Here is a 25342-nt window from a genome sequence, read left to right on the forward strand (position 1 = left end):
TTCCAAGAATTAGTCTGCTCTGTCTTATTAAAGGAGATAAATTAGCCCCTGGACAAGGTTTGACAACAAGGGTGCAAAGACGTTCCAAGTCTCTTGCTCATTAGTTAATAAGAAACCAACATTTTCTTGGTTTAGCTTAAAACTAGTAGAAACATTGACTTCAAAATGTGAGATTTGGCATTTTATTATTTGTCAACTCAAAGGGCACGCAGAAAGTGCACAACTCTGAAAAGGCTAAAAGTCTACTTCTCTACATGCAAGCACAACTGCTACAGATATCTGGAGATACATGTGAGACACTCTTGTTTTGTTCAAATAAAGACGTAGCACTCTTGTGTTTATCATTTATCCTGAAATTGGAAATAATGGAAATATTTTGCAACTAATACGGAAACTGTCTTCATTATCATTACACTGAAATAATGAGGTCAAAAATAGTTAACAACAAAGTTATTTTCACAGGCAACGCTCAATAATTTTTCACTCCGTTTGTTTTGTTGTGATCTCAAAACGAAAACTTTCCTCAAATTAGGGCCATCTTTTTTTTCTGTTATCTCAATGACAAACAGCACTAAAAAAAATCCCTCCTGAGTGGAGGTAATGAAGCATCAAGGGAGTGCACCGCTTGAGGTTCTATCCCTCGATAATTTCATGGACTCATAGTTTCCCGCATATAAGGCACCTTATATTAACGACCACTGACATAACAAGTGTTTTTCATAAGTGCTGTCTTACGTCAAACAAACAGTGTATATCAGGACTAGGTTTTACTGTCTTGCCATCTTGTCAAGTTCCCCGATCACCAGAACAAGTTTAAAGTCAGGATGGGGGACAGGATTATGCCTGCAAGACTGATCTCTGGAAGAAGTTCACCCATTTCTCATCAAGTTAGGAAAAATAGGCTTTCACACTATTAGGCTCATTTCAGTTTTATATTTTGTATTATCAGTATATTTTTTATTGCGTCTTGTGTTTTTCCATATATTCTGCATATCTGTCGTCAATGGGGCGGAACAACAGGGCATCACAATATGTTGTTCGAAAATTCATAATCTGGAGCAACTGGAAAACATGTAGTGTTACAAATAGTCAAAGCACAGTTAAAGAATCATCCTAGATACTCTGCTTATATTTTGCATTCAACAAATGTACGATTCTGTGGAGGTATTTCTGATCAGCTCCCCCCCCTTGCCTTTCTTTTGGTCTCGTTAAGGATTTCATCCCTGTTCCTGTTCTTAGGATTTGATCCCTGCTTGTTCTCATATGTGAAAGGATTAAGCTGAGTCCTGACCTTTCCCCCTCAGCAGTGGAACAAAACAAAGGGGAACGGCTTAAACAAAATAATCACATTTGTAAAGTCTCATTTGAACAATGTGATAGGGCACAGCGAGAAAAAGCCATATTCACATGTGTCCTAAAACAGCTTTCTCTTAGTCATAAGCTACAGAGAGAAAAAGAATGAAATGTGATTTAATAGTGGTCAGAGCATTAAAGCCCTGGAGTATCAAGGTAAGGGAAAAAAGTAGCATTTTTCCATTAGGTGAAGGAAGTCAGCAAAGCCGAGGAGAGCATGTTATGAGCTGCAGATGGCGTTTTGCTGGACGAGATCAGCATGGCACTGTGAGAGGCCAAAGAACTGCTAGCATAACAAGGTTGTGTAATAAGTGTAGGTATTTGAGAAAAAAAAACAGGCTAAAAAACCCTGAAAAAACAAAAATGTAGGCATGGGAAGTGTTTTAAAGAAAATGTGAAAGAAAAGTTCAAATTTTGGCAGAATTTTCAGGAATGAGTGTAAAGGGGCTGGAAAAAAGGGGACAGAGTGTTTGAATGATGAATTTTTCATTGATCCCTGAAATAAATTCCATCTATATGCCTCAAAGATCAGTAGGGAAGGTTGTGACGGAGGCTGAAAAATACCCCAGAGGCCTGTTCGAGAACATTGTGTCCTATTTATGTCAAATGAAGACATCATTGAGTAATAACAACTTTTTTCTGTTGCTTTTTGTACAGTCAGTGTGTCAGCGATACTGCAACATTATCTCCATTAGCAATGTTGCTTTGTCCGAACAGAGTAAGTGTTATTTTTACACTATACTCAGATCCTATGTGAGCTGTGTATAGATCTTTACATCAGTGAGACAGTTTGCCATAGTACTCTGAAAAACACACTTCAAATTTATAAATGACCAAAACAAGCTCATGGTCTGAGACTGAGGGTCATAGGTACAGAGTATGTTGAGTAGAAAAATACTAAAATGCTGCTACATCTCTTTTCCTTTCTATACACGGCTTCTATACATTTCCAAACAGAAATACTGTAGTCATTTTTGAGGGATAGTAACATACAAGGAAAACTAGTCAGAGATTGTAACATGGTCTAAATGTTTGTAAATGACTCAACCATGAGTTCAAATGTTGAGCTGTGTGTTTGATCATGCTCCTGTCCCCTTTTTTGTGACCTTGTACTGTGTTGTTTGGCTTGGCAGTCATAACAGGGTGAGATCAATATCACATTGAAACATTTCATAAAGACGCTGCCAGTGGACTGTGTTGAACAGGTGTATTAAAACAGAGGTTTTAATTTATTACAGGAATTGTGAAAATTGCTTTAGAGGCATGATCAAAACATTCATGGCTAATACTTTTTTAAAATCCAAGCACAGCTCATTAAAGAAAAGGATTTCCCTGTTGATCAGACAAGTGCTGCCACTGTTGTTAGCACACTGCTACGCTCTGTGTTGTGCTGCATCTCCCAGCATCCCCCAGCATCTCCAGGGCAGCTGTAACTTCCAGGTTGGCAGATCAGAGTGTACTTTGGCATATTTGGCATTCCAAAGGGCAGGGGAATGGGTTCAAGCTGTATCAAAGTCTGCTAAACACTGCTCATGCTGACAAGCAGGTACGTAATAAGAAGAAGGCACTGACTGCACTTGTCTTTGTTAAAACTGGTTTATTTAAATGCTGGTACAGGAAAGTAACTGAAAAAAGACAGCCAGTCACCAGAAGCTGACACCCGCAAGAAGACAATGGACAAATAGCATTATCATTTATCAAAGTCAACATTTCTGGGAAGAAGAGTCTTATCTTCTACAAACAAAGCTCAGAGACTCCCACCAGTATCAGATAGAGGCTGATCGAAACAACGTAGTGCCAGAGTGGCTCAGTAGATAATATACTCACTGCATGCTATATCCTATTCATCTACCAATGTAATCCTCCTGCATTAGTGTTGAGCAGTTTGCATAACTGTGAATATTAATAGCTTGGAGCGTCGTATAAAAAGTAAACATCAAAAAAAGCTGTACCAACTTAACACGTCATGGAGCACCCAGAGGACTCAGGCTGTCACAACACATTTGAGGGCTGTCTTGTTTGAAGACACTCCCCTCTGAGTGTGAGAGCTGGTCCCTCCAATGATTCGTTTTACGTTGTGAACTATGCTGCCTGACTTGATGTACAGAAAAGTAATTATCCTGTCATTTGACTGGCCTTTATTTCCCTACCCTTTTCTTTATCATTTACTTTACATGCAATACTTTGCAGGAGCTAGGTAGTGTTAGCATGCTGTACAAGCTGTCTTTCTGTTTCAGTAATTTTCTGCACATAACGCCCCTGAAATACCCTTCTCTTATGTCAGCTATTACACCCCATAACTGACTTGTCTTAACAGTAAAGTGCATTATTAAAAAAAATACCTGATGAGCAATTAGATAAGATGAGATAACATCTCAGTGAGGATTTGTAGATTTGTAGCTCAGGTTAACACGACTCCTTGAGCGTATTTAAATGTCGGCCATTTCTGTCTGATGTTATGTCAGTTTAGAAGCTAATTGCTGTCAATTTAACATTGCTGGCCAAATGAATTCAGTGTATCTGACAAAAAAAATTCACAGGTTCTCAATTGAGTAGCTGGAAGAAAGAAAAGAAACTGGTAAAATCAGATAGAAAACATCCACATTTAAAAATCAGAATACATATTCTCCTGGCTAATCTTTTAGCAGCGACCAGGAAACAGATAACATTAGCATTCAGCAACTAACTAAACAGTGTCAAATTTAGCTAAGGAGTTTGTATAGCAGTGTTTTTATGTTGTTTAAGTTTTAGAATACAGGAAAACTCATATTCAAAATCAAAATAGTGATGATAGCGAGTCATTGTCTTGAATGCTAGCATTAGCTAAATGCTAGCACTTGCTGTCATCTAACAGTAGCCAAAATGCTTAAATTATGTTGTGTTTACTCAAAACATATTGGACATTCTTGTTGAATTGCAGCTGCCATTTCAGTTGCTCACTAATAGACAATTAATTACAGGAAAACCAATGTATTTGCAAGACTAAAAACAGATTTTGTAGCATTTCTTTTCACTGCTTTTTTTTATTTACTAGCGGGTAAACCCTTAAAACAATAGTTGCACAACATTATTTTATTAACAAATCCTTGTGGTTGTCCATCTCCAAGTTAAGTTGATTTTTTGGCTTCCCTGATGAAACAACTGTGTGCATCTAATAGAAGCACATTGTTCAGTGCTACCAGCTGTCAGGAACATTTAATGTGGCCTTGAAGACATGAGCTTACAACAGTCTATAGTCTTGTACAACAGCCTTTCCGCTAACTTTACAAAAATATCTATTGCTATTGTTCCTGGAAGAGAGAGTACCCAAGGCACTTTCAGGTGCATTGTTCAGTTGATGGCATATTTCCGCCCTGTGTCAAAGGAATCATTATGTGGACCTGGATGTCTTTGATGATTTTGGCACATAAGGCATTAAATACAACACCGCCTGTGGAGTAAAAAGGTTTTTTTCCACAGTGTCTAACAGCTGGATCTACCAGTTTTGAAAGAAGAATGGTATTAACTGCCGTGGTATCTTTTTTCTTTTTTTCTTTTTTTTTTTTTTTAACAGTTTTGTGATTACTTGCCAGTTGGGCAGTAATACCCAGAAATCAAAGCTGGTTCTTTGTTTTTTATATAACACCTGAGTTTCAAGGCAAACCTAATAAATGGTGCCAGACTTTGTTTTATGCACCACATAGTGGCTGCAGTGCAGAGGCAATTTAAAAACAAGTGGAAACAATCAAAGAACGATACATATGACTTTGTACCTGTGTGCTGATAACAATGGTAAAGATTACTGAGGGACTGGCTCTTCTCAGTACAGGTATAGTATTCAGCCATGTCCTCTCCATGTTACATTATTCATGGTTTGAGTAAAGCTTTAAAAGACAAATTGCCCATAGCTCACAAAACAATGATTGCAGAATTTGACAAAACATTTCTCTGCATGTTTTCTCATTCAAGCTAAGTACCCTCCAAGGATGCCCAAGAGCCTTTGGTGCAACAAGTTTATTCCCTGGACAGACGGCTCCTATACAGTCTCTCTGGCTGTCACATTGCATTTATCACTTAAAGAGAAGAGAGCTTGCTAAGCCCCCTCTGCACCACCACCATAAGTGCGTGTGCACACACACACACACACACACACACACACACACACACACACACACACACACACACACACACACACACACACACACACACACACACACACACACACACACACACAGACGCAGACGCATGCACACAAATCAAAGCTGGGAGGTTTCCAGACCTAATCATGTTTAATGAGTACACTCCACTCAGTCCATTCACAGACCCTTTCTTTTGCCAAGAGAAGGGCTGAGGGAGAGTGGATGTTTGGGGGTGAAAGCACAAGAATAAAACTTGTTTCTATTTCTTTATCAGCCTCCAATTGTTGGCAGGAAAGCCTTTTTTGACAACAGCTCCTCTGATGTTCTGGTAAAGATTGTACATCCAAGTAGCTAGCAATCTTCTCTTCATTCTTGGTGCAGAGAAAAAAGCCTGAGGATGGGAGCTTGGGTGAAGTAATTGTGCAATTTGTCACAACATGACAACAGCTATGAATTTATGGTGCTGCTCGTAGTGTTGGTACTCAAGTTATTACATTCCCACAAAGCTGGAGTTGTGCAATTTTGTTTTGAGTTTGACCATTCCTCCCCTCCAATCAGTTTCTACTTAAAGACAGAAAAGGCTGAGGGTGTAGAGTGAATGTAACCCTTTATTCTGAGTGTCATGGGCCTTAGCTACAGCTCTGTTTGGTTTCATCTTCAACACTCGTTTCCAGCCAGTTACAGAGGGTTCCTAAAATTTACATATATGAAGAAGAGTTTTTGTAATTCTTTCTCCATGAAATGTTATTTTCCTGTTCTATGGAACATTATGACTCCTTCCTCCTTCCTCCACAAAGAAGCAGCGTAACAACTACCCACAACTTCAGTGAAGCACCACAGCAAGTGCAATTCCATCTGGAGTCACAGAATAACTGTACAGGAGGAACATATGGAAAAATGCAAATAGCATATAGCAAAAAAGGAAGAGTATTCTATAACACTGGACTTCCTCTGAGAGGGTGTGCTGGATAAGAGCAGGAACAGGAGACCTAAAGCAGAACATAAATCTTGCTCTGAGACACCACAATGGGTAGCTGATAATGACAGAGCTGAGATCCTGTGGTGCCTGAAGACAGCAGCAACTGGACATGTGGCAATTGATGTGTAACACAACATAGGAGAATAGAAGTGCTGGTGGTTAGTAAGGAGGTGAACATCAGTATGAAGGCTTGAGAAATACTAATGAAGAAAACGTTAATGTTTTAACTGTGGAATCATGTAAGGATGTGTCTGATACAGCAGAAAACAGCACTGTACCGTGGACAGGACATTGAATCTATCAGGCTAGGCATTATCTGGGTGGCTGACTTTCAGAGCTAAGTAGCCACATCATTAAATTTAAGGGATCTATGTTTAATTTATGATCACATGCACACTCAGCTGAGGTCACAGGCTATTTTCATGGATCATGTTCTTTCACTGTTCCTTCCACTGAACTTGGCCCCTATAGACATGAGCGCTACTTAATTACTGCTGCAGCCTTTCCTGAAGCCTCGAGCTTAATCTTCCCTCCCTAATGTACAGAAATGCTGACATCCACACATCACTGAAAGCTTTTACAGAAGATTGTTGGTTTAATCTGCACATTTTTGTGTTTCTTTATGATTTGTTGGAAAACCCACACAGAACAGACTTGTTTTGATGCCCTTTTCCCTATACAGGGAAGCTATATGTTCAGCCCAGGGGGCAAATATGATGCATTAGTGAAGCAAAACAGGACATTTTCATCAGTATATACACAGTGTTTTAAATATCAGGGATCTAAGTACTGTGTGTGTGTGAAAGGGGTGAGCTGCATGTCGTGCACTGATTTATTTCAACAGGTCATCATTCAGCTTTTAAAGAACACAACTTTGTCCTTCAGATCCACTCTCACCACCCTCACCAGACCCATTTTCAGTCAAAGCAGGCAGATGTTTTTGCATCTTTTTAGTTGATGACACCGACATGCTAAGAAGCTAGATGAGCCAAAACCCTTGGGAATCAGATGATACCAAAACAGATCCCTAAAAAGAGTGTGGAGAGTTGGTTCCAGACGCCCCAGACAATCTGCAAAGCTCCTGAGTTTAAAGCACCCTGAGTCTCTAGGGGTAAAGGTTGTTATCTCTCTGGATCAGCTGGGCAGTATGGTGCCATAGTAATACTTATGTGCTTAAGGGGGAGCTACCCAAACACCTTTGCTTGTTAGTTAAAGTGGGTCAGTCTGATTATGTGCGATGTTACCACTGCTTACCCTCTCGTCTAGGCACGTTTTTTTTAATGTTTACCCAAAATCAATTGAAATTGACCAAGTATTAAAAGCATTGATATAAACTGTAAGTTGCGAGGAAAACCCCTCTTTTTTGTTCTATCTGAATAAACAAACTGAAGGAAGGCTGGGGTGCAGTCCCACCCTTAAACTATACAATATTGTGCTCTGTAGTACAATGTGAACCAACCAATGTACACATGTATGGTACAGAACGTTTAGGTCAACTTCTAAAACAAAGACTGTTTGTGAAGAGCTTCAAGTAGTGTTTCGCTCTGAACTCTGAGCGCATGTGTATGTGTGTGTGTGTGTGTGTGTGTGTGTGTGTTAGCTGATGAATCATTCTGTCTACCTGTTTATCACTCTCTCTTGTCTCACTCTCTTTGACTGTGGCCTGCATCCCAGACACCACAGCAGGCAGTAAGGTTACCTTTGCTCCCCAGAGGTCTAAACCCAGATGACTGCTTGTTTGCTCTTCAGGGTACACAGTGTCCTCTGAGTGGTTATGTTTTAACACTGGATGGATATTTCACCTCAGCCAGAACTATCTGCTTTGATCCACTTTTTTATCACATTGAACTTTCATATTAAAAGCTGTGTGGTGCTTGATTTTATGAGATGAGACACAAAAGAGAGAAACTTAGAAGAAAAAGTAGGGCATTAAGGTTTGTCTGTTTTTCAAAGTCTCTGCAACCATGCTGCGAGTGCCTGCATGGTTCAGCATTACAGCTCAGAGAGTGGCCTGTAATGAGATCACATGCAGCAAACATAAAATAAATCCAAACATGGTGACTTGACTTAAAGTATAGGAACTCATTCATAAAGACCCAGTTCTTTTTTTTCTGTATCCACACAATAACTTCTGTAAGAAATAAATATATTTTCGAAGGACAAAGAAAGTGTCATTTTGGTTTCCAAATCTCATTTCAATGTTTGTTTTTCAAATTTCAAATTGAAGCTTGATTTATTTATCTACATGTTGCCTGCTTTAAGCCAGTTAATGATGTTTATAAAATCTTTAGAAATTGATGAAGAAACTTTTTATATCACTCATGATGAAAGATAAAGGTGTTATCCCATCATAAGACACTGTCTCCTGATTCTTAATGGCAAGATAATTTACTGTTTATAGTGCATTACACATTTTTTAAAACTAATTCCTTTCCTCTCCTCTTCCTCTGCAGCCTGGGTCGGAGCCCTCGCCATGGGCATGATCTTCTTCTGTTCTCCTGTCGTCAGCATGTTCACAGACCGATTCGGTTGTAGAAAGACAGCTGTCAGTGGGGCAACAGTGGCTTTCATCGGGCTGCTCAGTACATCCTTTGCAAAGTAAGTTACTGTACAGTTGAACTCTACCTTTGTGTTTGATGTTTAACTGAGCATTCCCGGGGCACTGGTTTTGATCAGTGGTTATGTTATGCCATGTTGGAAGGCTACAGGTCTAACAGAAGCCTCTTGCTGTACTCCATCCCCTACTTCCTCCCTTTCCCAATGTTTTCTGACTCTTTTCAGCCGTCATGAAACAATGATGAAATGAACCAAAAATTATCTTTAAAATCAAAATCTGGACGTGATCATTTGTATGTAAAATGATTATTTCTGTTTTGAAAATTATCTTATTATATACAGCAGACCCGCAGACCTAGTATTTTTCTAAACTTTGTAAAAAACAAATGGACAGATTTTGGCAATATTATTAGAGAAGGATCCAAATGTTTCCAAACATATGTAGAGATTTGGTCAAACATTCTCATTTTTGTTTTCCAGTAAAACATTGACTTTGTTTTGTGACTTGGAGATTACTGTAATGAATAACAGGTAAAGACTAACACTTGTTTGGATGAGATATCCATGAACACTTGGATTAAAAAAATAACAAAAAACAAACAAAAAATGTCCAGGCACTAAAACAAATAATGAGGCTTTAAATTGGTCTGCTCACTTATTCACGAGGCATGTGAAGGTGCTGTGCTTCATATTGGCACAGAGAGAGATTTGGTTTGACTATTTTATGTGTAATCAATAAATGCTACACATAGTTGATTGAAGAGAAATCATTAATAAACTCTTTTGAACATTTCTTTTCTGTTTTAGCACCCTGAGCCTCCGCTATTTCACATATGGCATACTTTTCGGCTGTGGCTCCTCCTTCGCCTTCCAGCCCTCACTGGTGATCCTCGGTCACTATTTTCGTCAGCGCCTCGGCCTGGCCAACGGTGTGGTGACTGCTGGTGCCAGCCTGTTTTCCATGGGCCTCCCGGTGTTGCTCAACAAGGTGGTCGAACCTCTGGGCCTCGCTAGAACGTTCCAGATCCTCAGCATCTTCATGCTGGTCCAGGCCCTGCTGGCACTGTTGTTTAAACCTTTACTGCCTCCTGGAGGAGGGATGGGGCCCCCAGGCATGGGTCCTGGCCCTGCCAAACCTGAGACCCAGCCAGGTGGCAGTGCTCAGGCAGGGAGCAGGTGGAGCAAGGTTGTGTGTGAGGTCAGGAAGTATTTCAACCTACGTGTTTTTCACATCGTCACATACCGAGTGTGGGCCTTTGGAGTTGCCACAGCTGTGTTGGGCTACTTCGTGCCGTATGTTCATCTGGTAAGAACAATAATGGGCATGCTAGCTCAAGCCTACAATCAGTTCATCTCAGGATTATAAATGATAAATGTTTTTTGACAAAGATCTTGAGTATAAGCAATCTAAAATTAACTAGCTATGTTATATTTTGTTTAGATTAAAGAGAATCTGATGGTAGACACCGAGCTGTATCATGTCACGACAATCTATTCACCTCATTATTCATAAAACATTGCATAACATAGATCACACATCGTAACCCCCAAATTTCTCAGAATGTTACTTTGGATATCAGAGAGTTCTGAACTCAAAAAACACTTACAGTCTATGAAAAGTTGCACAGACAAGCGTTCCTGCTAAACCTTTCTATGTATGTATGTATCAAACAGATCTGGCTTATATGCTCAGGTTTTGCTATGCACTCAGGCTTGATGAATAATTATCAATAAAATCTTTATAGAAAGTAATTCTTACCCAGAGAGCAAGAGTATACTAAGTATAACTTATGTTTCTCCAAGAGAAGCTTTTGCTCCTTTTTAACAATAAATAGAACTGACTCTTGAAACGGTGGAGAACTTTGATTTCTATCAGAGTTAAGGAAGAAAAAAGAAGTCACATGAAACTGAACATGATTTTTTCTCCTCAAACTGCACATGATCTTTGTCCAACTTTGGTGTGAGATAGTGAGGTAGTGGAGGAAGATGATGAAGTGTAAGGGCGCAGCTTGGAGCTGTGAAGTTGATCTCCCTCCATCCAGATGTCGGATGTTCCAGCTCCGGCCTCCCTCTGTCAGGCCTGTTGTTTCAGGCCCAGGCCCAGATGTAAACACAGCCCCGGCCTTTGTATTGGCTCAACCACTTCAGGAAACCTCTCCTGTATGGGCTCCCTGTATCCCTAAACATGCCTATCCTATGGCCATTGATGAATGTAGAGCCTTCAAAGGAGAGAAAATATTTTACAAGTTCAGGAAGAGACTTCAGAGGGCGGTTTACTGTTTTGGATACAATTTTAGGGGGTCAGGACTGAGCGGAGTGGGAGGGTCTGACCTATATGCATTGGCTCTTCCTGCCCTGCTGTTCTAAAGTTTGTGGATGAGGACATTTTGTTATTGTCAGACCTTAGTTTTGAGATCCAAGAATCCCCCCACTCCCTGGAATACACACCCATGTGCTGAGTTGATTGACATCTGAGGAATGGAGCAAAAAAACATAGCAAAAGTTCAGCAACAGGTGGTGGGAAATATTTGTAATCATCTGGAGAGGTTTTTTTGTACAGAACAGTTGACTATCAATCACACTGCCAGACCTCATACTGTTATGTGTCTGTTTTTCTCTCTGTGTCTCAGATCAACTTTGTGAAGAAGCAGTTCAAGGAGACAGAGAAGGAATGGGTGCTGCTGGTTTGTATAGGTGCTTCATCTGGGCTGGGACGCCTTGCTTTTGGCAAGATCGGAGACCACATTCCTGGTCTTAAAAAGATCTACATGCAGGTGAGGAGCTGTCAATAAAGGCTCCAGATGTGGGTAGTCCACTTTTTCTAAACTTGCCTGTGGTAGGTCCACTGTCCCATCATAATTTTTGAATAAAATCAAATATTTTTTATGTATAGAAGAACATTTATTAGTGGAAAGGCAGCAATACTAAGTACCAGTTGGTAATGTACCAATACTAAAAGAGGTTTTGGAGTACGCTACAGCTGTCAAAGGCAAACCCCAAGTCACTCATCAATCTTCTAAAACCACGTTTAAAATGTCAGGGTAACACACAAAACAACAGCATGTGTTTTTTTTTAATACACTATCACATTTTAACCGTGCAGACAAACAGTTTGTACAGACACATCTTACCCGCTGTCATAGATCGCCCCCCCCAAAAATCCCATCACCACACGCCACATCAACATTTGTCCAAATACACTGCAATACACTGCCAGACATCCTTTGAGAGCACATTCCTGTATCCTTAGATATCCTGTTTCAGTGTGTTACATGGAGCTGAGATAGCAATTGAAAGGGACCCTGCAACATACTGTACTGAACTGTTTTTTGAGTAGTGGATGTATTATCAGCTTTAAGTTTATCTTTTACAAAATTGGCCATGCTTTGCTTTGCTTGTGGAGAAGAATTGAGTCTTGTTTTAATCCCCCCATTGTGATTAATTCAGTTAGTTATAGAATCAGACTGGCTGTGAGGGTCTTTTATTGGCGCCAAAGCGTGTTACTTTTCTTTAATTAAGTGAGAACACAATACTTTTACGAGTCCCTGTCCTGTACAATGTGGTATTTGTAAGTGTGTTTGGGTAACACCTTTTTGCTCATTGTTACTGTAAAGAACCCCAGTTCACTGGATTAAATTTATAAACCCTTAGCTCAGTGTAATGCAACAGTAAAAGCTGTGTGTTCAGGCTTATACCAGCAGGCAGCCTTGAGCAGCAGCTAACTAACGCACAAAGCCCTGACCCTCATTTACCAATCAGCCTATAAAAGAGATGATTGGATTAGATTTTGTGCACAACCTTCGCTTTTATTTTCATTTGGCTTAGTCATAATCTCTGCATAAATCTTAAAACATATTTAACGGGAGATCTTATCAACATCCTGCCAACTCTAGCTAATGCAGCCATCCAGTCTTTTGAAAAATAGAAGCGACACACTGAAACCTTAACTTCTTATGAGGGAAAAATAATCAGTTACTAGAAGGATCAGTTACTAAAAACAGCTGCGATGTTTAGAGTTTGTTGTATTAGTGTCAGGTCAACCACAGATAGAATATTTTCCACTGGGTTTTGCAGCATTGTGTGCTTTTACTAGCCTGAGGGTAAACTGTCACGCAAGTAACAGAGTGTTCACAACGAGGGACCCAGAGGCCAGATCTTTGTGTACAGGCAGGAACCACAAGGATCGAAAATAATGTCACAACAAAAATCAGGTTTCATGGTCTTTCCTGAAATACTGCAACTAGTGTTACTGTGAGCACAGATGGTTAGTGAAGAGCAGGGGAGGAAGATATAAATAGTGACATGTAGAAGTAGTCTCTAATGTACTTTGTTTATGTATAAAAAATGAATAAAAACTGCATTTTGACCTTTCAAAGGGTAGCCATGAAATTTAATACTTCACTTAATTCATACAGATGATCCCATAAGTTACAAAGTTATGAAATAGGATGTTATTAGTCATTTTGTTGAGTTGTGTTCTTAGCCCAACCATTGATATTATGTAGTGAACATTAAATGTACTTTCGCTCTCTTTTCCAGGTGGTGTCATTCATGGTTCTGGGCCTGATGTCCATTATGATTCCTCAGTGCTCAGTGTTTGAGGGCCTGGTGGTTGTGTGTGTAATCCTGGGGCTATGTGACGGTTGCTTCCTCACCATGATGGCTCCAATAGCTTTTGAGCTGGTTGGGCCCATGCAGGCCTCACAGGCCATTGGTTACCTGCTTGGCTTAATGGCACTTCCAATGACAGCAGGTCCACCCATCGCTGGTAAGATTTTCTTTTTTGTTGCACTTTCATCAACATCAAACTTTCATGTTGAGCTTAAAATGTTTGGGTTCATTGCTCTGACTTCAGGATCCCCACAGTTACAGCACACAACAGGTTTATTGGCATGAGCTCTTTGAAACAAGCAGGTAGAGGGGGGCAAAGAAAGAGTGAGACAAATCCATGCCTGGGGTTTGGGCGTGAGGCCAATTGCAGGCTGTCTCCAGGGGGATTTGTCTTGTGGGAAAATAAGGCACATACAGGCTGCACACAACTCTCTTTGTCAGTCCTCTACCTCCTCCTTCCCTCCTCAGACATTCCTCTCCCTTGCTCTCTGATAATGGGGATGACGAGAAAAGAACCAAAGGCAGAACATTAATTTGATTATATAGGCGTTGCCATGCATTCTCTTTGCCAGCCTCTTACAGATCTCTACATACCTGGACTACTATTTCCACATAACTCCCAGTTTGTGGCCTCTCTCTGGAAACTCGCAGAGCCTTGAGGTTATTGTTAACAGCTCGAGATATTTATCCACTTAGAATTTCTAAACTAGAAATGAAAACATTGCAGAGAAAGAACAGCTGTTTGAGTTTACTCTATCAAATTGAGAATTATTCTGTTAAAATTTTGGAGCCTTTGTTTTTTTTTTACCTGACTGCTTATTCATGAATTCAAAAAACGGTTAGTGTATTGACAATAGGTGAATGCTGTTTAATATGTAAAAATGTTTTGTTTAGTCTCTTCCAAACAGTGAATCCGATATTTTTTGTTATTTCATATATTTTTTGAAGGGAATTTTTGCCTCATTTCTGTTTTCACAGATAATTTATTTAGGTGTTATTTTTGTTCTCCACATTAGGAAATGAATGAGACAGCAGAAGGATTTATAAAACCCTTTCCTTGTCTTGTTTTCCCTCAGCATTCTGAGCTAAATGCATACTGACAATACAGTATATATGTAGGAACATAAAGTTTCAGTCTTTATGCAAAGATATAAATATCTCAGACATAATATAAACGATGAAATGAACACCCAAGGAAACAAGATATCCTACTCAACATGTTATAAGAATGAGGGAGAATTTATTTACCTAATATCTGAAACAAAGGCAGTAAAGCTCCTTCTCAATGGTGTTATCACTGGATCAACATGTGTTTTGTACAGGACAGACTGTACAGTTCATGAGCAAGAATGCATACGTTACAGACAACAATGTAAGCGCACACCCCTCCCACCCCTGTCGTGTCACAAGCTCCACGGCAGATTAAATATTCAGTACTGCGTGTTGAACTTGTCGACCCTGCTCAGTGAGTGTGATGCAGTTTTTTTGCTTCAGTTCACATGCAGATAAACATAGGACGTTGATGTATGTAAAAAAAAAAGGGAGAAAGACTATGGTTTTTGTGCTGAACTCTGTCACAATTAGAAACAATATACACTCCCACCTTTGAGGGCGGGGCTCCAAGATTTTGTAACAAAATTACCATGAAAACAATTTGTTTAATTAGTTATACAAATGAGTCCATGTTTTGGGACGTATTGCCACTTAAATAAGGTCAAAGAAAAGCAATATGACCTCATCCTGTCTTATAACTGTTTAAGGTTTGTTGAGACTCCCTTTTGTCAATTATTAAATGTTTTGATCAAAGTCTTTTTTATTTTGTTTTGTGTGTTATTACAGAGAGAACAACATAAACAACAACAAACAAATAGGACAGTCGGGGGCCCCAAAAAAAACGTGCCCCTGTCCTAATCCCCCCTCCCATGATACAGGGTCATCAATATTTGGCCAGGCAATAAAAATAAATAAATAAATAAATTAAAATAAAGAAAGAAATAAAGAAATAAAATAATAATAATACTTATAATACTTATACTACTACTACTACTACTACTAATAATAATAATAATAATAAAACGAAATAATATTTATTAAAGAAATAAATATATTTTTCATGTATATGTTTACACACAAATATACCTAACACACTCTTAAACACACATGTACCTAAATGCATTCACACTTAAATAAAAAGATAAATAAATAATTGAATAAAAATAAATAAAATAAAGGGAAATAACATAACAAAGGGTTACAAAGTCATATTGGTAGCTGCCATGTTTTCAACGTATGATAGAAACGGATGCCAAGTTACAAAGAATTTCTTTGTCAATTATTAAATTTATCATATTTACTCCTGACAATTTTAGGCTGTTCTGACAGACAATACAATATAATTGGACGCTGTAGAGAGGGACTTTGCTCTTGTGATGTGCCCTTCATGCCTGTATGTAATGCTAGAATTGTACAGTTATTCGTATAAGTTAGGCTTTAAGGCTCTGAGACTGAGAAGTGCTGTGTGTTTTAAACCTCTGGATAGCGTCAGGGGTAAGCCTTCTCACCTTCAAGTAAAGCAAGCCTGATCATCATCTGGTTCCACTTTCATAACCTGATCTCCTTCAATAGCTCTAAAGGAAAACACAAATCAAAGTTTTCTGTGATTTTTTTTATCAGAAAGTGCAAGTCTATTATTGTGTAGCTGTACTTAAACACCCTTTTACAGATCCTGTATCTCTCAGCGTATTAGTTTGAGAGACATACAGTTCGTTTCAGTGATGCCCTCTGTTGACAGCATGATAACACATTATGGCTTCCCTTCCCACTCCCCAGGTCTTCTTCATGATCACTTCAAGAATTACACGGTGGCCTTCTCCCTGGCGGGAGTGCCTCCTATAGTTGGGGGTATAGTGCTGTTTTTTGTCCCACTTATACACCGTAAGCTCCTTAGAGGCCAGGCGGCGGGATCACCAGAGGAAACATCCACAACTGCCCACATGTTGCCCACATGCCCACCAGCAGAGGAGCCCAAGAGCTGCTCCAATGGAGTCATCCTGCCTGGCTACACGGACATAGAGACCCACATCTGAGTCGTATTGTACAAAGGTGAAATATGTTTATAAATGTCACCTATGTCAGTGTGTAGTGCATAATTTCACACATTTTTCTCTCCTGTGTTTTTCACCAGGGATTCAGCCCACCAGCACTTTTTCCTCATCTTTAGATTGACCCCCACCCAACCATGAACTTCCTGTCCACCAACCTTAAATGCTCTAACCCTCCTGGACTCTCATTATTAGCTGTTTTCACGTGGAGAGAAATCTAGAGAAGGAGCAGAGAGAGGAAGAAGAGAAGGACCATGGACACACTAATGGAGGATAAGCACAACACAGTCTCAGCTAGGATTGTTTTATGAGTGGGGACTCTGTGGTAACGTAAACCTCCAAGAGGAAAGAAATGAAGAGATTTTATCCCACAGTGATAATTTCGGATTCCACAGCTTTTATCTTTCCATCAAGCTGCTAAAATCAGTAAAAAACCTTGTTTTGTTTCTGTGCAGACACATGGAGTTGAGAGGCATGTGAAAAGGAGATTTAATGAAGGGATTCAGAAATTCAGTTACTTTACTAAGAATTTTATGCATCTAATTTCCTAACATATACATCCTTTTTAGTTGAGTAGCTGGAAAACAATTATACCTTCAATGACCTATTTTTGATTTATCTAAATTCTTCTTCTGCTGCGACGGCTACAAGGGTAACATTTTAAATGTCATAGGACAGACAAATCTTCTGAGAGATCAGCCACCAGACACAATCACCTCAGCTCAACCGCACACTGTAACACACAGTCCTCACACCACCCAGGCTCCAAAAAAACACATCACCAAATAAACCACTCTACCAGCCTGCCTGCAAGGGATTTATACGCCATAGAACCTAGAGTTTTGGAAATGTCTGTGGTTTTAATATTATGTCAGAGACCTTTTAGCTTATTGCAGGGTAAAGTACACAGTCAAAGTCAACAGGGCAGAACTCTGAGAGCTGCCTGACGTAATGAAACTTAAAACTATAGTTGATGGGTCTTCTCTCCTCTGCCTTTACAGCCTTAACGGTCAGTGTCATCTTGCTCTACTGTTTATATTGTCCTTTAAAGGTTTTAGCAGGGTGCTTGACAAATCCGAGTAAACTGTGTTTGTTACAACTCTCAATCAATGTTTTTGTATTGTGAACACTGTGTACTCCTTGAAGGGGAAATCGTGCTATCGTAGAGATTCAAGAGATTTGTGGCTTTTGGTAGCATTGATTTTCGTCAAACCTCAGAAAAGGCATAGCTTCTCATTTAATCCTTTCCTCACTCCAAATGTGAGTGTGTGTGCGTGGTTGTGAGTAGCACCTCCTGTTTTTTTAAAATAGTAAGTGCAGTGGTGTGTTTTTAGGCGACGTGTTACAATCTATGGATAAGTAGTGACTACTGAAGCTGCCAAATGGCCTGAGCCCTCATCATGCCATCTCACGGATAATCCAATCATGTTTGCTGCTTTAGTTTGTGTCATGAGGGCGTCACTCACTGTGTTGGTAGTAATGAAACTAAAATGTCTCAGCTTTTATTGAGAGCTTTATTTTGAGAGGATAGTTGCAGTTATTTTTATATTACATAAACACTTGGACCGTGTGGTTTGCACTCTCAGATTTGAGTTCTCTTGGACACTTAGTTTTAAAAGACGGATGTGAAGTAGAGCTGCAATAATTGAGTGTTGACTCTGTGCTTACATGTGTAACTGAATAGTAGCAAGAGAGGAATTTGAGGGAGGTGTTTTCTTCTCTGTCAGTCTCCCTTTTTGTTCTCGCTATCATTTAGTCGGCTTCTATGTTGCAAAGCTCACAAACCTGAACGCTACACGGACCTCACTGCTGAGTGTAGCCACTTTGAGGGTATTAGAGTAGGACAGTTCTGATAGGTGACATACACCAATACCTCAGTAATTACACAATCCTCAGCAATCCAGCTGAACAGGTCAACACTCTGCATTTCTTTTTAGCGTGTTTGTTCCGTGTGTGTTTGTGTTGGTGTAATCTAAATCAGGTCTCAGAGCCACAAAGCTGCCAAACGCCTGGTTTCAATCAACCTCGCTTCCTCAGAAACCTCATTAGTGTCTGTTCGGTGCCACAGTTTTGGAAAAGTCAAACTGACATCCCTCATACCCTAACAGTCGGTGCGTTATCAGTTATGTTTCCTTCCTGTTCATTTTTCCTTTCAGATCCTCTTTTGTGTCTTTGTACTCAATTCTCACCATTCTTTCATCAGCTTCTCTTCATCGTTTTGTTTGTGACTGACATTATGCTGTTACATGGACATGTAATGTTCTCAAAGATAAAAGCGACACTAAATGATCTCAGTATGGAACCAATACAATGGTTACATCACAAGCCTCTAGTGGAAAAAAATAGAAGTAGAATAAAGAAAGGTTGAGGGAGAGGTGAATCTCTCAGCCACTGGTCACTGGTCCATATGTAAGCTAGTGCTGTTATCACTTATTTCAGCACAATTATGTAATATATTTTTGGAACCAACCTCCAAACAAACACATCAGCTTAAAGCAGTCGTCCTATAAAAGCATGGACACATTACTTGGTTACTTTCAAAGAAACTCCCGTAACAGTATTTTTTTCACCAAGTGATTTAATGGCATCAGTGTCCTCCTGCCTAATAAAAATATGAAATTAGGATATTAAATTATTTTATTTTAGAACAGCTGCATTTAAAATGCAAAATTTAATTATGACATACTTGCACTTAAAAAAAGTATTGTTGTGTCAAACTGAAATTCAACAACCTTGAAAATGATTTTAAATGAATTAAAATGAATTAAAAAAAACACAGGGGGCATTCCCTCTGCCAGCCGTGTTGGAAGATTTCAGCCTGGCTGTAAATATTGAATGTGTCACCCACACTTAACGTGTCTGTCTCTAAACAATGTACAAGTTTAGTTCCTGTTTCTATTTTTTATTTGACTGTGAACTCATTTTCCATCCCCAGTTTTTATGTATTGAAAATGTCACGTGAGCCAGTGGCTTGACGTTGTATCATGTTATAAAATGTACATTGAAATAGCGGTATGACTCAAAGGAAAGTTTTTGAGTCAAATCCGTGACCTCAGCTTGTAAACATATCTGCCTTATAGTTACTGACTAGCTGTGATGCATCAGACCCAGATAAGAGACATCTCATGTGTTGTGACTTTATACAATTTTAATGTGATTTTTTATTTTTACCTTTGTTCTTTTGATGTTATCTGTAAAGTCATTATTAATCTTAACAACCTCCTTAAATGGATTTCCAACTCATCCAGTTTCTGGTCACAACCAGCTGGGTGCTTCTTTTTTTTATTAGAAAATATATCAACATATGTACTTTACTTGTTTTGTAATGATTTTAATCAGACTAAAGCTGTTTTTATTGTGTCTGTTTTAAATCATTCATATTTCATTTTTAGTTATACATTTCAAAAACTACTGGAAAAAGAAGAGCTGTTAAGATAGTTGAATGGTTCACAACTGATAATATGTTTGTCAAAGTGAAGGAGCTGAATGAATGAAGAATGACGCATTATACCTGAAAGGTTACATGATGTATCTGAGTGTGTGATTATCCACTTAAGTCTTTTCATCTATGCAGCATCACTGTACTTGTGGTCCACTTCTCTAAAGCTCCTGTGATGAACTTTCAGGTTGTGTTGATTTTGACAACCACATGGATAAAGCAGAACATTTTATCTCTGAACTAATATTACACCTTTGAATAGTTATTAACAAAACATCATGATGTGCCATCTTTTAAATTTCCTATAATGAGAGTCTTTATCAGGACAATAAATAAGTGGTGTTAGCTAGCATCTGATGCTAACTGCAACAGTAGTTTTAGACTGGCTATTACTAGTCTGTTTCATGACTATTTACAAAGGTCTTCACAGGAGCTTTATGTCAGAGCAAGTCAAACCTTAAAAAAGGTTTTACACTAAATCTTGAGTGGAGCCCCCTTCTCCAAGATTAACTACTAATGCTACATGTTTTAGAAGTGTACACTAACTGCATGTTACTGATGGTTTTAAGTCTTCTTTTGTTTTCTAAAGTTTTGTTCTGTCTCTGGACCTTTCCCTTATATTCAAAATAATGGAAACTGAACATTCCCCTCCAGGGTTTGTTTTACTTTATCTTCTGGTGCTTTCCTGTGTCAAACAGTGAGCAGGTCAGAGCTACAGAGACGCACAGTTGGAACATAATTAGGGACAGGCTTGTACTAAACCACATCTTTCTCCTGTCAAGATAAGACTTGCAGGCATTGTTTTTTTTTTAGGTCGTAACATGAAAATTGGGACAAATTGTTAACAAGAACTAACACTTTTATTATACCGCTTGCTATCAATATGTCTATTCTGTTTTAGTCAATGTGCGCCTTTCCTCCAGTGCTGTTTTTATCTCTAAGTCATCTGTCACAAATCAGAGCTTGGCCTCTCTCTTGAACCTTATATGAAATTTCCTCTGGCAGAAAAACATCTGACTTGAAGTCAGGCCAGACTACTGCAATGTTGAACCTTGTTAATTTGCTCTGCAGCGTGCTATTTCTCTGCCTCTCTGACCTCGATCTGTTTAACTGGCGTGCTTTTTTTCCCCAGCCGTGCAAACAATATGTGAAACAAGGTAGCTGAAGGTCTTTGAATCATGAAGCTGAGCCGTGATTTGCAAAATTGCAACATCCTCAAACAGTATCAAACTTTCTTAGCTGCTTTTAGAAGCAGTCGTCTTTTTTGAACGGATGTATAGACCTTTTCATGCTCCTCATGTTGTAATCTCTGTATGATCCATGCATATTTTCCATTAGCTGGACTTTAGACACTCTTGTTTTCATACTGCTCACTGCTCCAGCTTTTCTGGTGATAACTCTCATTTATGTCTCTGTATGGTCTCAAGGCAGCTCTCCGCTTGAGCCTTCCCATAGCCTTACATGTTCATAAAGGAGAAAAAATGTCAGCGCTGGGCTCTGCTAAGCTTTTCTGCTGCAGTTGTTAAACCTCTTTGGCCTGTCCTTCCTACAGAAGCGATACCTTTTTATAAAAGTCTCCATTTGAATCATTTTACAAAACATTCTAACAAGGCCAGTGATGCCACAAAATCTGAAATCAAGTCATGCTGCTAGAAGATTTAATGTAATTTTGTGTTTTTGTCAGAGTAATTTTGGATCTGTAACAAAAGAGGCACATTTTTTTTCTATTAAACTGACAATAAAGATGTAATATGAAAGCTACCCATGCTGTCGGCTCCAGTTGCTCCTTTTTGTTGTCTTTGTGCTTTTAGTTCTTCAACAGCTCCACCCCCACATGGCATGCCGAGCGCTCAGGTGTTCTTGACACGCAGTCATGTTGGAGATCAACCCCCAGGCACCTTTGAATGCATGATGACGAGGAGAGTCAAAGAAGAAACAAAGTACTTCGGGGAACATTTAGGGACACAGTGAACAGGTCCTCAAACGTGATGTGCTCATAATCACCACAGCAACGTGGCTGACTTCATTCAGTCGGGCAGTCCTCTTCTGACTCCCTGTTCCCCGTTTCACCTTAAAATCTAAAAAACCCAGCAGCTGAATGTGCAGAATCCTACAAACCACATTTTGCTGAATGACTTTCAGGACGCAGAACTCTTACAAGTGCATGAACATGTTGTGTAAATGTCAACTGATTTAAGTGAAAGTGTGTTTAAGTCTGAAATTCTGAATAAAGATAAGTCATGAATTAATGAAAGTTAACGTGGTAAATGACTGCCAGACCTTTTCAGTGAATTCAAAATGTTTTTTTATAAAACAAAAATTCCTGTGCAACCCACAAAACATTTTTTTACAATGCAAAAATGTTTAATGAAATGCATAAACATAAAAAAAATGTTTTGTGAAATATTTGACTTATTTCATTATTGTATAATTTCTTCTTCTTCTTCTTCTTCTTCTTCTTCTTCTTCTTCTTCTTGTTTTTATTATAGTTATATCAGAAAACATTTTTGGCATCGTAAATCTGAGACAGGTAATAGGTCAAAAATAAAATTAGCAAACAACAACAATACTTCTACTACTACTACTTTTAATAATAATAATAATAATAATAATAACAATAATAATAATCATAATAATAATAATAATAAATGCTCATACCTCATAAAAGTCAAATGTTGCACTTAGAAAGTTTTTGGAAAATGCAAACAAACGCGGTCACAGTTTCAGACATTGGAGACATAGTAGGATTTATATATTTTGGTGATTATTGTCTGATTTCCTTCTGTAGCTCAAAAATGAAGCAGCAACAATGATTTTATAACAACATTAAACTCCTCAGAACATAAGAGCTCAAAATTAACTATTTTTCATACGGTTGGCAATTTTGTTGTACTTGTTGCAATGACAAATAAAGTTCTATTGTGAATATATAAATATATATATATATATATATATATATATATATATATATATATATATATATATATATATATATATATATATATATATATATATAGTTAAAAGAAGCACCATGCAGCTCCGCTTGCCAATAACTTGAAGGTAGTCTTATTAAACAGATGGGTACAAACTGTTCAAATTGTAACTGAACTGAAACCGTTTGTAGCGAGCACGACAGCCGCTAGAGGTCTCTCCACTATGCAGAAAGCTCTGAGTTCAATGTAAAGACTGGTGTAACTCGGTAGATTATCCAGCAGGGGGCGCCCGTCGCTCATTTCGTTGAGAAAAACACATTGATTTATTGTAGAGATCCAGTTTGAGTTCAAAGAGCAGCATGTTTCAGTGTGAAGGATGATATCTGGCATATGTTTGAGATTAAAGAGCTGAATATGAATGTCTGAAGGATTAAACAATCAAATATTTACAATCAGTCATTGTTTGGTTGATTCTCTTAATAATCAATTCTGATAATAATAGGCTAATCCTGGAATGAAATAATTGTAGGTGGATTTTTGTCAGTTTTCTTTCTACATAGTTACAAGACAACTCATGAACTGGCAAAATAGCAACTGAATTAACATTCAAAGAGAAAATGAAACCACGTTTAAACTTCAGAGACACCCTCCTGTCATCGATGGATGACTTCAGCATGATGACAAAGACAGCTGTATGAGATCTTATGATCAAAGTTTTCTTTTCAATACACATTGGATCATCTTGTCAAATTAAACTGAATTTCCAAACAAGTCAGTCACAGGGTTAAAAAAATCTGACAATGCTGGCTTATTTCATTTGTTGAATAAAATGTTCTCATTTGTAAACAATTTTTTTTTTATGATTTCAGAATTCCTCATGTAAACATATGACAAATACTGAAACTCTTGTTGTGAAATCCTGTTTTCATAAGATCTGAAGGTGATGGCGACACAATGGAAACTGATGGAAATTAGACAAGCACACACACACACACACACACACACACACACACACACACACACACACACACACACACACACACACACACACACACACACACACACACACTCTCTCACACACACACACACACACACACATGGCATGAAGATGAAGTTCCTGCAAGCGCTTAAATATTTACAGGAAAGTTAAATAAGAATGTTTTTACTCAACTTATTCACACTGTTACACTTTAATAAATCATCTTCCAATGTTTGAGAAACAAAAACAAAGATGTCTGCATCACTCCAGGGGTTAGATGATGAGTTTTTAAAAACTTAAACCAAGATGTTTAAAAGTTATTACTTAACATCAGTCTGTCATCTTTTTTGCTCTAGGTGTGTCTTACTGCTCTGCACGTTACAAACTAAAGCATGTTCTTTTTAACTGCATAAGTGGCACTAAGAAGAAGAGGAAAATAAGACGACAAAGGTTGACGTTGGTCTTCCTCTGGTTTGTATCTTTGTTCAGAGAGGAACCTCAGGGTTGGGATAAAGGAAGTGATGTAAGCTATGATGAAAAGACTGTGGTATTTTCTGTTGTGCCACTCATTCTCACTGAAGGGTTCAGGGCAGTTTGAAAGTTGAGAGGTTAATACGAGGCCTGTATCATTGCATAAAAAATTAGAAAGTTCTGGCTGTAGTTATCATGGTGAATTAACATGAAATTTCCTACATCTGAAACTCCACTAAAATCCACAGAGAGTGAAACTTAAAGCCATCAACTGCCTTGATTTAATGTAAACTGGCAGAAAAAGCCGCCCCCTGGACTGGATGATGTTCACACATGTATTAACAGTTTTTGTTTTTTACAAGCTATTTAAAGCAAAACAATTAGATCATGCGTTGAAAGTTAACTTTGAGATGATCACTTTTCATTTTGCATATTTTGTCTTGTTTATTTAGAATAGAACAATAAAATAGAATAGAACTTTATTGTCATTGTAACGAGTACAACAAAATTGAAGTCACAGCAGCAATCAAGAAAACAGAAGGAAGAAAGTGTATAGAAAGTGAAAAAAGGTCCATAAGAAAATAAATGATGACAACTTGTCCATAATTGTCCAGTTCAGCCAGCCTCCACCTCCACAGGGTCCAGGACTGAGCTTCTTCAGTCATGCTCCATCTCTGTCTCCTAGATCCTGTCTGCTCACAGCAAGTGAAGCTCTTCCAATGTGGCGTTGGTGTTGTGTTAGCTCCGTTAGCCATGTCTGTGAATAGCATGATGCTACTCTGCCCTCTGGTATTCCCTCTGT

The 25342-nt window shown here is 38.6% G+C and overlaps 1 protein-coding gene across 1 annotated transcript in view; it reads left to right on the top strand.

Annotated features, from left to right (window-relative positions):
- Nucleotides 1-22263, top strand: part of slc16a2 (solute carrier family 16 member 2) — a 24193-nt gene extending 1930 nt beyond the window's left edge. Inside the window, exons 2-7 of the mRNA XM_074674251.1 lie at nt 8904-9048; nt 9814-10312; nt 11637-11780; nt 13546-13774; nt 16447-16719; nt 16802-22263. Of these exons, the coding sequence (XP_074530352.1) occupies nt 8904-9048; nt 9814-10312; nt 11637-11780; nt 13546-13774; nt 16447-16703 (1274 nt within the window). The 3' untranslated portion in view covers nt 16704-16719; nt 16802-22263. The remainder of the gene's footprint in view (nt 1-8903; nt 9049-9813; nt 10313-11636; nt 11781-13545; nt 13775-16446; nt 16720-16801) is intronic.
- Nucleotides 22264-25342: the final 3079 nt, after the last annotated feature.

This window comes from Halichoeres trimaculatus, unplaced genomic scaffold (assembly GCF_033239565.1).
Source record: "Halichoeres trimaculatus isolate MK-OKI-2021-1 unplaced genomic scaffold, fHalTri1.1 fHalTri1_scaffold_7, whole genome shotgun sequence".
Classification (NCBI taxonomy): Eukaryota; Metazoa; Chordata; class Actinopteri; order Labriformes; family Labridae; genus Halichoeres; species Halichoeres trimaculatus.